Source organism: Ornithorhynchus anatinus, chromosome X5 (assembly GCF_004115215.2).
Source record: "Ornithorhynchus anatinus isolate Pmale09 chromosome X5, mOrnAna1.pri.v4, whole genome shotgun sequence".
Taxonomy (NCBI): Eukaryota; Metazoa; Chordata; class Mammalia; order Monotremata; family Ornithorhynchidae; genus Ornithorhynchus; species Ornithorhynchus anatinus.
This window is the reverse complement of record NC_041753.1, coordinates 52,484,563-52,499,082: the sequence shown is the minus strand read 5'-3', so window position 1 is coordinate 52,499,082 and position 14,520 is coordinate 52,484,563. Positions and strand designations below refer to the sequence as shown.

General features: G+C 49.2%; 1 protein-coding gene and 1 non-coding gene across 2 annotated transcripts in view; both read left to right on the top strand.

The window, feature by feature from the left end:
* The window catches only part of RCL1 (RNA terminal phosphate cyclase like 1), a 41,118-nt gene extending 27,645 nt beyond the window's left edge, over nt 1–13,473 (top strand). The window contains exons 8-9 of the mRNA XM_029054702.2: nt 2,754–2,857; nt 13,158–13,473. Coding sequence (XP_028910535.1) covers nt 2,754–2,857; nt 13,158–13,308 — 255 coding nt within the window. The 3' untranslated portion in view covers nt 13,309–13,473. The remainder of the gene's footprint in view (nt 1–2,753; nt 2,858–13,157) is intronic.
* Nucleotides 3,848–3,926, top strand: MIR101-2 (microRNA mir-101-2). The gene has a single exon (NR_034911.1). It is a non-coding gene; the product is annotated as a microRNA mir-101-2 (primary transcript).
* Nucleotides 13,474–14,520: the final 1,047 nt, after the last annotated feature.

The window sequence follows — 14,520 nt, the reverse complement described above, 5'->3', positions numbered from 1 at the left end:
ACCCAGCCTGCGCATTTCGCTCCTCTAATGCCAATTACTCACTGTACGCTGATCTCATCTATCTCGTCGCCGACCTCTTGCCCGCATCCTGCCTCTGACCTGGAATTTCCTCCCTTTTCATATGTGACATGATCATTCTCCTAACCTCCAAAGTCACATCTCCAAGAGACCTTCTCTAAGCCCTCATTTCCCCTGCTCCTTCTCCTTTCTACATGAATTCGAATCCCGCCTCTGCCACTTGCCAGCTGTGTGACTGTGGGCAAGTCACTTCACTTCTCTGTGCCTCAGTTCCCTCATCTGTAAAATGGGGATTAAAGCTGTGAGCCCCACGTGGGCCAACCTGATCACCTTGTATCCCCCAGCGCTTAGAACAGTGCTCTGCACATAGTAAGCGCTTAACAAATACTACCATTTTACATTGCCCCTTCACTTGGATTTGTACCCATTATTCCCCCACCCCAGCCCCAGAGTGTTTCTGTATGTATTCCTGATTTATTTGTTGCTGTTTATGCCTCTCTCCCCCTCTAGACCGTAAGCTCTTTGTCGGCAGGGAACGCGTTTAGGTGTCTCATGTGTTGAGGACTGAGACGAACGTCATTAGATAGAGACTGCCCGCTTCTGTGGCCTCTCATTTCCCCTCCACCCTAATGATGGAGGAGCAGCATGGCTTAGTAAAAAGAGCAGGCGCCTGGGGGTCGGAGAACCTGGGTTCTAATCCTGACTGCCACTTGCCTGCCATGCGAACTTGCGCAAGTCATTTACCTTTTCTGTGCCAGTTACCGCTTCTGAAAAATGGGATAAAGTACCTGTTTCTCCTTCTATTTTAGACTGTGAGCCCCATGTAGGACGGGGACTGTGTCCGATCGACTTAAATTATAACCACTCTGATGTTAGTACAGTGCTTGGCACATCGTAAGCACTTACAAAATTCCACAGTTATTAGGATTACTCATGTAAGGGGAGCGATTCTAGATGTTGTATTGGGTCGTGGATTTTTTGTTTGTTTTTTTGGACAATAGATTTTTGCTTCCCCGGTCTGTTAGTTGTATAGCACCAAAAGTGTGAACGGCATTGATTGTCTACTTACGTATATTTGCTCCGCCACTCCTGCCTGCTTGGTTGGAAAAGAAGATAACCCTATCCCTGAGACTATTGGAAACCAAATGTAACTGGTCAGAGTTAACATTCTGCCTCTTGGGTGGCTAACGTCTTTGAGGGAAAAAGTCCTTTTCTGAAAACGAGACAGATACATACACGAAAGTATTTGTATCAGGAAATAACCAGGGCAAGAGCCGCATTTCATGTGTTTTCACATTGATTTTCTAAGTGAGAGAGACTCGGGGCAGGGGGTATTGGAAATTAAATGATGTTCAATTATAAATGTAATAATAGTGGTCCTTGTTAAGCACTATGTGTCATGCACTGGGGTAGATTCAAAATAATCAGGGCTCATAGTCTAAGTAAGAGGGTCAGTCAACTGTATCTGAATGCTTACTATGTGCAAAGCACTGTACTAAGCACATGGAAGAGTACAGTATAACAGACCACATTCCCTCCTCACAACAATCTTACAGTCTAGAGGGGGAGACAGACGTTAATATAAATAAAATTACGATATGTACATAGGTGCTCTGGGACTGGGAGGGGGGATGAACAAAGGGAGCAAGTCAAGGCGGCACAGAAGGGAATAGGAGAAGAGGAAAGGAGGGCTTAATAAGGGAAGGCCTCTTGGAGGAGATGTGCCTTCAATAAGGCTTTGAAGGTGGGGAGAGTAATCATCTGTTGGATATGAAAAGGGAGGGCATTCCGGGCCGGAGGCAGGACGTGGGCAAGGAGGTGGTGACCGCTTAAAGGAGACTGAGGTACAGTGAGTAGGTTGGCAGCAGAGGAGCAAAGTGTGTGGGCTGGGTTGTAGTAGGAGAGTAGCATGGTGAGGTAGGAAAGGTGATTGAGTGATTTAAAGTCGATGGTAAGGAGTTTCTCTTTGTGGAGTGTTTAACCAGAGCAGATCTGCAAGTACAGAATAGAACGTGCCCATAGGGTGACCTCTCTGTCCCCGTCTTTCCTTAGGCCTGTAATCGTGTGCCGTCGTGTATCTGTCTCTAGCTTCTTCCCCCCATTTCCCTCTCTGCCCCGACCCCATCCCCGAAACGGCTCCTGGTTCTGAAGGCTATAGATAGGCGGAACCGCAACACAGGCAACTACCCGGGAATACAGTGGTAGTTAAATATCCACCATTGCTGCATTTCTGCAGGCTGTGGAGGTCTGACAATGGACCGGTACCACTATGAGGATGTTCGTATGAACAGCATGGCAAACCTTGTTTGGGCTAATTTTGTTCTGTTGGGATTAATGAATTGTAGTCACATCGGTCATCTCACCTTTGATAATCATCTCGTTTCCTAGTGCTTTATTATGTTTCAGCTTTGGATTGTTCTTAGTAAACGGACGCCCTGCCACGTCGATTACCGAAAGAGCTTCGTTTTTCCCTCGGTAGATTCGAGTAGCTGTCGAATTCCCATCCAGTCATCTGTTCCCAGCTATTGAGATTGCCTTAATTAAATTTACCCCCTAAAGTTAACTTATTCCAGTTTACTCTTACAAAATCTGTATCTTATTATCACTTGGCATGTGCAATCCGGGATCGTATGGCCCTTGTGGCTTGAAGGTGTTTTTTTTTTCCCTCACCAATTTTTTTTTTTCCATTATAGGGTTTGAACAAAGATTAATCATTAAAGTGTTTGTGTTTACAGGGAGGCTGTGTGGATTCTACCAACCAGAGCCTAGTCCTGCTCCTCATGACCCTTGGACAGCAGGACGTTTCCAAAGTTCTCCTAGGACCTCTATCACCCTACACGTAAGTTGTTTTCTTAAACCCAACACTTCAATCTCTAGTTGAATTTGCTAATTATGGAAAATGACAAAGCTATTGTACTGCTTGTACTGTATTGTACTGTATTGTACTCACAGCTCTGAACGGAACTACCTGTACTAATCTTTAACTGAACCAGATTTGGCAGCTGTTAACCTAGGGCTTTTTTTTAATTGTTAATGGTATTTGTTAAGCACTTACTGTGGGCCGAGCACTGTACTAAGCTCTGGGATAGATAGAAGTTAAATTGGACACAGTCCATGTCCCACGTAGGGCTCACAGTTGTAATCCCCATTTTGTTTTTACGCACAGGGAGTCGACTTCCTTGGTTTCCTGTAGTCTTCACGATTGTAGAGTAATGAAAGTTGCCCGATTGACTTGGTTTAACTTCTTTGGTGGGGTTTTGATTGTATATCGCTTACCTTAACTTAAACACCTGTCGCCTGACGTAGTGACCTTGGTCTGTGGTTGCCGTGAGTAAGAAAGGGGGCCATTTTAAGTACCTTCTTTTTGCCAAAGGTTGTAGGCATTGAAAGTGTCTGGGGAGGAGAGGCTAGAAATAGCAAACCTCACGGTGATGCTTTTTTTGCCAGGAAAGAGACTCGAAGGAGGAAGAAGAAAAAGGCAGCAATAGCACGCATAGGTAGACAGCTGCTTTTGAAAAAGGCGATGAGTGACTAAGTGACCAGAAATCCAAAGGAGAGAGAGATGTAGAAAGTTGGACTGCTAGTTTTGAAGTAGGGACCGAAAATGCAGTGTGAAGTGTTTTCTTTCTGATAGTTGTTGCGTTGTGTGTCCTGAAAAGAGTCTGAGGTTGTAGGTGATTGTTTTAGTTTTTGATCAAACGTGTGTGTGTGTGTGTGTGTGAGTGTGTGTGTGTACACACCCACCCATGGAGGCACAGATGTGCATTCCTCAGTGAGGGGGATGGAAATGAATGATCTGGATGGCAAGTTGTTGTAGAAATTGGATTGAACTGTCCTTTTTCGGTTATCACGGTACCGATGCTGTATATGTGAAAGGTACAGTACTGTGATAACTGAAGAATGGTGGTGCCATCACTTAAGAGAAAACTGTAAACTGGACACAGACCAGTGGACCCTGCGTTCCCACGTGTGGAATCCAACAGTCCCATCTGTGTTATGTGGAAAGAGGCCTATGTAAGTTTTGATCACTGAGTAGAACTGGGTCGGCACCAATCCAAGGGAGTTCAGTTCTGTTTGGAAATATAATCATAGTTGGGGTATTTGTTAAGCGCTTACTATGTGTTGGGATAAATATAAGACAGTCAGATGGGACACGGTCCCTGGCCCACGGGGGGTGGCGCTCAGTCTAAGCGAGAGGGAGAACAAGGATTGAATCTCCTGCACCTAGGGAGGCGGGCAGCCTCGGGGGCCGCTGAGGAATTCGTCCCATTGGATGGGATGTAACAGCACAGCACCCCCATCCCTCTTTTCCCTCTCTTCCCCCCGTGGTCAGGTTGGGCCGAGAAGGGCCCGGCCACAGCAAGGATGGATATTTGGTATGGTTTGCGCTCAGGCTTGGCATCAAATGGCCATTTGGGGAATGCTCGATACAGTGCTCTGGACAGAGGAAACACTCAAGTACTAATGATTAACTGGGGAGAGGTGGGTATCTTTGCACAGACCCAGAAGTGAAGCTTTAGTGCCCGGGGGGAGCCTTCGAAGCTAGCGTGTCAGTCAGGAGGAAAATGGTTTAGTGGGGCTCTGATGCCCTTGTCTTCAAGTTGTTATACCTCTTCCAGAGGCCTCCTAGCAGGCGGGAGAGACTTAGGCACGTCCTCCTGAACTCTTGTTTCAGGAACAGTGGTAGGGGCAATCTCCAAGAGTCCCCCTGTTGTGGCTCCTGGTGGCTTCTTGCCCCCTTCCCTCTCCCTACCCCTGGCATCCCTTCCTGTTCTGGGGAGAGGGAGGGAGAGGAGTGATTCTGCAGAGTGGTGGCAGACTTTCCTTTTGGCCTCCAAACCCAGCAGGGAAACGGTAGGGGCAAGACTCAGATTCTCAGCCTGGGACTCTCCCCGCTCTCTCCCCTCTAGGGTTCCTCCCGGCCTCCTCCCCTAGAACCAGGTTTCAGGAACAGCGTATCAAAGCTCCCAGGCTGGCTGCTCGGGAACCCTGTCAGGAGCACAATTCTCAAGTGTTCAGGTCGGGCAGTTGGGAAGGAACCTGGGGCTTTACAGGCCCTGCGTGGTCCACCCAGCCGGCGCCTGCCCTGAGCCAAGCTCCAAGAGCACAGACCTGGACTGTACCCGAAGCACCTGCCGGACCCACCAGGGCCTCCTCATTTCTGGCTCTGCGTATGCAGGCCATACCCGCAAGATCGTACGCTCCTCGAGGATGGGGATCGTGACTGTAGATTCCGTTGGCCTCTTCCAATTTCACACGGTAGCCAGCCAACAGATACTTCCATGCAGGCAGGCCCTTCTGGGTGTGAATTGTGCCACCACTGAACCCACTTTGCCCTCCAAGGTGTCCCCTTCTAAAGATCACTCTGGGGAAGTTACCCTGGCTTCATGCTCCACGGGCCCTCTGTCTCTCCTGCCAAGCAGAACTCTGAGGGGCTGCTGCTGTGTGTGGGGTGGGGTGGGGGAAGGGGGCGAGCGATTGCCTAGGGGACCCACCAAAAAACCTGTTCGCCGGGGGTGCAGGGAAGTGGTGGAGTACGAATGATGGGGTTGGGGACAGGGAAGATTGAACACCCTTCACTGGAGTCCTCCATCTCCCTAGAGATACGTCTGCTGCTTCCATCCCACAACCTGGGAGAAGTCCAAAATGGGAAGGGAACCCAGCCAACTTCCTCCATTTAGCCTCTTGCTTTTTTTGGCGGGGCGGGGGTCTTGGTGGCGCTCTTGGCGGGCTGATCAGGTTGTTTTTGGTTAGTTGTTTTTGTTTTTAATGGTATTAAGTATTTACTATGTACCAGGCACTGTACTAAGAGCTGGGGTAGTTGCTAGCTGATCAGGTTGGACACAGTCCACGTCCCACAGGGGGCTCAGAATTTGAATCCCCATTTCACAGATGAGGGAGCTGAGGCACAGAGAAGCCAAGTGACTTGCCCAAAGGTCACACAGCAGACAGGTGGCAGATCGGGATTGGAACCCAGGTCCTTTTGACTCTCAGGTCCATGCTCTATCCATTAGGCCACTTTTGCCTCTCTTCAGTTTAAGATGGACCTGAGCCCGTAGGGGTCTAGGACCAAGTGGTAAGTCCTGGAGCTCAGAGTATCACACTTCTCTACTTGAAAATAAACAGGAAAGCACCTTCTTGCCCCAGTGTTCTCTGAAGTCTGTCTGTCAGGCCAACCATGCCCATTCATTCATTCATTCATTCATTCATTCATTCAATAGTATTTATTGAGCGCTTACTATGTACAGAGCACTGTACTAAGCGCTTGGAATATACAAATCGGTAACAGATAGAGACAGTCCCTGCCCCTTGACGGGCTTACAGTCTAATCGGGGGAGACAGACAAGACTGGTCTAAACACTGGGGCAGATGCGAGTTACTAGGTTGGACACAGTCCCGTCCCACATGGGGCTCAATGTCTAAATAGGAGGGAGAACAGGAAAACCGAGGTGCAGAGAAGTTAAATGATTTGTCCAAGGTCACACAACAAGTAATTGGCAGAGCCAGGATTAGAACCCAGATCCTCCATAGGCGGGTCTTTACATTTTAGGTTTCCTGAGGAAACAATCTTGAGTGTTCAAGTTCCATACGTTTTGCCTGGAGAAGAGACGTTTCAGTCCAATGAGAAATCGTTGGTGTCCAGCAGGGGGCGCCACGGACACACCGGCAGTGTTCCCGGACGCCGAACCATAACAAAGGTGGAGGAGGAAAGGAGAGCTAGAATTTGGGGTGGGGGCAGAGGGGAGTTGGCATTCCTAAATCTTGTTTGGTGACAGGAGATGAGGCTCTTCGGGGTGGTGTGGGCCTTACTGGGTTTGCAGCCGTGATAGGCTACACTCTTGGGACAGGATGTTTCTGACCACTTACCGGCCCCAAAGGGAAAGGTGGTGGACGTGGCTATAGCTGCGCTTAGCAGCGGCCACCCTCAAGACTTGCTGATTGATCCTTCCCCACCGTATCGGCTCTCTGCAGGCGGCGAGGTTTTTTTCAAAAATGTGGTTCGCTAAGTTCTCCCCTGGGGGATGGAGAGGGGTGGGGTGTGTGTTATGGTATTTGTGAAGCACTTACTATGTGCTGGGCACTGTACTAAGTGCTGGAGTAGATGCCAGCTAATCAGATTGGACACAGTCCATGTTCCTCGGGGGCTCACAGTCTTCATCCCCATTTTACAGAGGAGGGAACTGAGGCAAAGAGAAGTGAAGTGACTTACCCAGGGTCACACAGCAGACAAGTGGCAGAGCTGGGATTAGAGCCCAGGTCCTCTGACTCTCAGCCATGTGCCCTTTCCGCTAGGTCAAGCTCCTCCTCCTCCTGCCTTCAGAACACCTCTGATGACCCTGAGACACCTCAAATTTAACATGTTCAAAACACAACTCCTCATCTTCCCACCCAGACCCTGTCCTCCCCCGTCTTTCCCGCTACTGTAAACAACACCACTCTCCTCTCTGTCTCACAAGGCCGTAACCTTGTCTTTATCCTGGACTCATCTCTGTCACTCAACCCTCATATCCTGTCACCAAGTCCTGTAGGTTTGACCTTCACACCATCGCTAAAATCCGCGCATTCCTCTCCCCCCAAACTGCTACCATGTTAATTCAAGCACTGATCCCATCCCACCTTGACCACTGCATCAGCCCCCTCACTCACCTCCCTGCCTCTCCTCACTCCAGTCCAGACTGCACTCTGCTGCCCGGATCATTTTTCTGAAAAACTGTTCAGTCCATATCGCCCTATTCCTCAAGAAATCTCCAAGATGGGATTAGAACCCAGGTCCTCCTGACTCCCAGGCCCGTGCTCTCTCCGCTAGGCCACACTGGGGGTGTGTGTGTGTGTGTGTGCGCGCGCTTGCGTCCCCGCACAGAACGTAGGGCAATAGTCTAGGGAGGGGTCCGTCCTTGGAACACAGCACGTATCTTCATTCTAGTTGCCGATCTGTTCTCGGTACCATATCTCCTTGAGCCACAGGCCTGAGATGGGGGTGTGGCGTCCAGGGGCTGGGTGTGCCCTGATGTAGACACTTCTCCATTTAGTTTGTAAAGCATGTTGCTGTGGCGGGTTCATTAACAGTGAGGACAATTAGTTTTGTTTTTCCTATGGGAAAAGGATAGGATGATAGTGATTTTTTTTAGGGGGGAGGGGAGTAGTGGTTGGGTGGAGGTGGAGTTGTTGGAATTTTTCTGGGGTACTTTCCCGCCCCACCCTGTGTCCCCAGTGAATATTTTCCTAGTACTTTTAACACCCAGGCTGAAGTGAGGCTCTGAGGGGAGGAAAGGCACCACCCTGAATGTGCAGTTGTGGTGCCCTTGATATAGAACACCTAAGGCTAACTGTGGAGCTTGGCAGAACATTATGTGAAAGTAGGCCAGCCTTTCCAGAAGATAGAGATGTGTGTGTGTTTGTTTCTCCCATCCCTCTTCAAAAGTTGAAAAGCTTGAGCAGTTGGGCCTCTTTCCAGTTTTTGCAAATGTGGGATACTTGCAAACGAGGCTTCTCAGGACATGAAAAATTTGACTTTTTGAAAAACTGGGAAGTAACAAGGTGATGCAGACTTGAATAAATTGGATGAGATGGGGAAAGTGGAGCAGGTTATGGAGGAAGCTAACACTTGGGCTATTCTGTTGGTTGCAGTAACAATGAAATAGAGAAGAAATAGGTTTACTCATGCAGCTGAGTGGATGAGGTGGGCTTTCCTTTTTCCACATGACTTCAGTCAGCTAGCTGGGGGAGAAGACCTTTTATTGATAATAATAATTATATTTTTTGTTAAGTGCTTACTATATGCCAGGCACTGTACCAAGGGCTGAGGCTGGGGCATTAGGGTAAAAAAAAATCAATGGGAGCAAAACCGTCCTCTTCTCCCATCGAGGCCTCCAATCTCTCAACCCCCTCCAGTTGTCCAAAGTTACCATGCCTTATTTGGTCTTCATTTCCAACCTAACTCTCTTAGTGCACAAATCCACGCCCACAACAATGCCCTGTCCACTGCACTCAACTCCCTTGCTCCCCTATCACTAGCCCACAGCTCTGGATCACCTCTGTAGTACACTTACTTCGCTCTTCTGCTGGCAGAAATCCAGATATAGACCTACCTCGTCCATCTCAAACCTGTCCTCTTCTGCTTTAACTGTGCCCTCTCCACCCAGCAACAATATTTCTCTAGCCTTATCGACTCCCATGCCCGTTGCCTTATCGACTCCCATGCCCATTCTGATATTTAACTCCCTTCTCAAACCTCCTGTCTCTCCCCTTCTCCCCATCCCCCCGCATTTCTTGCCCTTAATGACCTTGCCACCTATTTCATCGTTTTAAAATTGGAAACCATGAGGTGTGATCCCCCCCAAACCTCCCTTACTCCTCCCTTCCAGTCCCACCTCTTCCTGCCCCCACTTTGACTCTCCCATCTTTCCCCGCAGTATCTCTAGAGGAGATCGCCCACTTCCTCTAATCTATACCGGCACCCCCCGACCCCATTCCTTTGCACCTTATTAAAACACTTGCCTCCTACTTTCTTCCTTTTCTGACTGCCATCTTCAACCACTGATTCTCCAATGGTTCCTTCCCCACTTCTTTCAAACATGCCCATGTATCCTCTATCCTAAAAAAAAAAAGCCCCTCCCTTGAGTAATCAATGGTATTTATTGAGCCCTTATAGTGCAGAGACAGAGGGCCCCTGGAGCACAGAGGTCCAGGTCCCCTTCTATTCTCCATCCACTCCTGAGAATTCAGTCAATCCCACGGCTTCAGCTACCATCTCTGTGGACGATCCCCAAACCTACCTCTCCAGTCCTAACCTCTCTCCTCTGCAATCTCACATTTTTTAAAAAATGGTATTTGTTAAGCGCTCACGATGTGCCAGATGTACTAAGCACTTGAGAAACTGCAGTACAATCGGTAGATGTGTTTCCTGCCCATGAGGAGCTTGGGGGAGGCAGATATTAAAATAAATTACAGATATGTACCTAAGTGCTGTGAGGCTGAGGATGGGGTGAATATCAAGTGCTTGAAGGGGTTAGATCGAGTGGAAGGGTGGCGTAGAAGGGAGAGGTAGTAGGGGGAATGAGGACTTAGTCGGGGATGGCCTCTCGAAGGAGATGTGATTTTAGTAAGGCTTTGAAGGTGGGGAGAGTGATGGTCTGTTGTATACGGAAGGTGAGGGAGTTCCAGACCAGAGGCAGGACTTGGTTGAGATTAAGGTTGATGTTAGAGGAGCGAAGTGAGTGGGCTGAGTTGTAGTAGGAAATCAGCGAGTAAGATAGGAAAGGACAAGGTGACTGACTGCTTCTAAAAACAATGGTCAGGAGTTTCTGTTTGATGTGGAGGCGAATGGGAAACAAATGGAAGTTTGTGCTGTGTTGGGAAATATGGACTGAATGTTTGTTCAGAAAAATGATCTGGGCAGCAGAGTGAAGCGTGGACTGAAGTAAGGAGAGGCAGGGAGGTGAGTGAGGGGGCTGATGCAGTGGTCAGAGTGAGATAGGATAAGTGCTTGGATCAGCATGGTAGCAGTTTGGGTGGAGAGGAAAGAATGGATTTTAGTGATGTTTTGAAGGTAAAACCAACAGCGTGTGGGGACAGCCTGCGTATGTGGGCTGAATGAGACAGACGAGTTAAACAATCAGTTGAACTTATTGAGCACTTATTGTGTTCAGAGCACTGTGCTAAGCACTTAGGGGAGTGCTGTAACAGACTTGGTAGATGTGTTCCCTCGATGAGAAAGACAAGGTCAGGTGGCGTTGTCTACAGTGATGGGAAAGACAGGAAGAGGACAGGTCCTGGGTGGAAAGATGAGGAGTTTTGCTTTGGAGGGGTTCAATACGAGGTATCTTTGGGATATCCAGGTAGAGATGTCCTGAAGGCAGAAGGAGCATGCATTCATTCAATCGCATTTATTGAGCGCTTACTGTGTGCAGAGCACTGCACTAAACGCTTGGAAAGTACAGTTCGGCAACAGATAGAGACGATCCCTATCCGACAACGGGCGGCAGCAGCATGGCCTAGTGGAAAGGGCACGGGCCTGGGACGCTGGGGACCTTGGCTCTAATTCTAGCTCCACCGCTTGTCTGCTGTGTGACCTTGGGCATGTCATTTCACTTCTCTTTGCCTCAGTTACCTCGTCCGTAAAATGGAGATGAAGACTGTGAGCCCTAGGTGGGACAGGGACTTTGTCCACCCTGATTAGCTTGTATCTACCCCAGTGCTTAGTACAGTGCCTGGCACATCGTGAGCGCGTAACAAATACCATTTTTTTTAAAATGTGAGATTTCAGAGGAGAGAGGTTAGGACTGGAGAGGTAGGTTTGGGGATCATCCACAGAGATGGTAGCTGAAGCCGTGGGATATGCTGAATTCTCAGGAGTGGATGGAGAATAGAAGGGGACCTAGAACCGAACTTCGAAGGACACCCGCAGAGGATTTGAGGCACAGGAGCCAAGAAAAAAAAAAAAGGAGACTGAGAAGGAGCAGCCAGAGAGAAAAGAGAACCAGGAGAACAGTGTTGATGAGGCCAAGTTTTTAGATAATGTTTCAAGGAGAAAGGGAGGATCCACGAAAGCAGCTGAGAGGTCGAGGAGGATAGGATGGGGTAGAGGCTGTTGGATCGATCAAGGAGATCACTGGTGACCTTACAGAAGGCAGTTCCCATCGCGTGAAAGGAGCTGAAGCCAGATTGGAGGGGTTCAAGAAGAGAATTGGAGAGGAAGTGAAGGCAGTTATCGCCCAGTCTCCCTCCTACCATTTCTTTCCAAACTCCTTGAGGGAGTCGTTCCTTCTCCTGCCTCCACTTCCGCTCCTCCAATTCTCTCCTTGACCCCACTTCCAATGTGGCTCCCACCACCTTCACTCAGCAGAAATTGGCCTCTCTAAAGTCACCAGTGACGACTTCCTTGCCAAATTCGTTGGCCTCTACTCCATCCAAATTCTCCTCAACCTCGCAGCTGCCTCTGACACCGGACCACCCCCTTCTCCCAGAAACACTATGCAACCCTGCTTCACTGACACTGCCCTCTCCTGGTTCTCCTCCTATCTTTCGAGGGGCTCGTTCTCAGTCTCTTTCCTAGGCTCCTCCCGATCCCTAACTGTGGGAATCCCTCGAGACTCAGTCTCGGGTTCCCTTCCATCTTCCATCTTCACCGGCTCCATGGCTCCAACTGACATCTCTACACAGCTGATTCCCAAATCTACCTCTCCATCCCCCATTTCTCTCTGCAGTTGGGGCTGCGGGACACTTCCCCTTGCCCTCAGGATATCTTTGCTTGGATGCCCCACCGACACCTGAAACGTAACGTGTCCGAAACAGAACTCCTCATCTTCCCACCCAAATCCCTTCCTCTCCGAGATGTTGCCATCACAGTGGCAATACTGCTTATGGCCAGTAGGGGGAGAACTGAGCTTTTTTTACTTTTTTCAACGGGTTTGATCTTTAAAAAAAACAACAATCTAGTGATGGAGCCTGAAGATACTAGTTTTTTAGCGAATCTCTCCTTCTCTAAATTCTGCCACTCACAGAGTGATGAAGTCCACACAGGGCAAACCTATAAAACCACGACTCCACCGCCTGCCGGTCCGAGCACCCTCCCCTGCACCGGGGGTGGGGGCGAAGGGAGGCCAGGCCGGGGACCGGAGAAATCCGAGACGCTTCGTCCGATCTGATGGATGAGCGGACGTTAGCGTTCCAGAGCACAAGTAGCGGTCTCTGGCGCCAACAACATTCAGCTTATTATTCACGTTTACTTGCCGTGGAAAGTTAGGTTTGCCCTGTGCTGATTTGGACTGAACAGGTGATTTTTCCAGGGAGAAAAATCCTCAAAAAATGCCCCTAGCCCTGTGCCGCAGGGAGCCAGTCAGCTGTCAGTAAGTTTTGTCGATTGTACAATTAGTATCCCGTCAGTGAGCTGCCTGTTAAGATTTCACCTGTTGGCAGTAGATCTAGATGGTCCCAGGGCTAATTGCCTGGTCTGGGAGGTTAGACCCTCCCTCTGAGGAAGGACAAGAAGCAGTTCAAATATTCATAAGCCAACCTTACTGTGGATGGGCACGGAGACGATGGCTTCGTCAAACTTATTTTAAATGCTTTAGGTCTTGGAAAATTTCCAACATTCTCTACACAAGCTAAACCTGTACAATTTTCTTCTTCTTTTTTAGGGTCGAGTTTTTGCGGCATCTGAAAAGCTTCTTCCAGATTATGTTTAAAATTGAAACCAAGCCTTGTAATGAAGAAGTTATAGGAGGGGAAAAGATCCTGATGACTTGTGTGGGTGTTGGCTTTTCCAATCTCAGCAAGACCATCAAGTAAAACCACTTCTGAGTAAAAGCAGTTGGCAGCGAAAGTGGACACGGCCAAGGACTTCCAAAGTGACCGGGCCGGCGTGGGCTCATCTCTGAGCAGGATGACTTCGGTCGATGCGAATGTTATGTTCAGAATGGATGAATAAACCAAATTTCTTAAAAAAAAAAAAAATACCCCACCTAGTCCCCCTCCCCCCTCCTCTGAACGTGAATAGTGTGGCCTTGGTGGGCTCTCATTCTGCTCATATTGGAGCACAGCCAGAAGTGCGGTTCAGTGGCAGCCAAGCTCAATCTTCAAATGCTCAGTGAGAGCGGGCGATCCCCAGGCCGGCTGCTAGAAGGCCGCCTTGTTGTATTGCGTCGGTGTGCCGATTACCCATCTCTTACAGTCCTACCCTAGAAAGACATCTCAGTGCGTATTCAGGATGCGCTCTGCTGTGTAGGCGCTGCTCTTCCGGTGGACCTTCCCGTCACTGGCTCCCAGCTCAGTTATCGGTATATCAATCGATGGGATTTAGTCAGCTCTTACTCTGTGCAGAGCACAGTATTGGGTACTGAAAGCACCCAGACCAGCGGTTTGGAGTTTCTGCCACGCTGTCGTCGGAGTCGTCGGAGAGCGCTGGGGCATACGTGACTCCACGCCATTCATCGTCTCGTGTTCAGGGTCCACAGGGCACCATTTTAGGCTTATGCAGCAGAGTTCAAGTTTTTCACATCCAGCCTTGGAGGAGGCCTCTTTTTGATCACAGAATCCCAGAAGGGGGAGGGAACGCCCTCCAAGCTGGTCACGGCCACCCCGCCCAGCCCACGGGGTACTTCTTTGGAGGTGGAGAAGGCAGGGAAGGAGCCGACCTGTTCTGTTGTTCTAATTCACACAGTTACAGGGAATCAGTTCTTCCTTAGGCAAGCGGGAGTGTATAAAGTAAGGGACCATGGGATGCTTGTGTAAGCCATGGATGATATAGGACCTTGGACTGACACTGAAAATCCATCCAAGAAAACATGGGTCTGAGTGTTGAAACAGGCACAGACTCTGGCCCTTTGCAAATAGTGAGGCAGCTGGCTGCCCCGTACCCCAAAGCAGTGAAATGGGATCGTCTCCGGAACGTTTCAAGGGGAAGGAATAGCGGGTGAGGAAGTTTAGCTCCTTGTGGATGAGGATTGTGGCTCCAGCACCTACTCTACTCTCCCAAGCACTGAGTACAGTGCTTGGCACCAG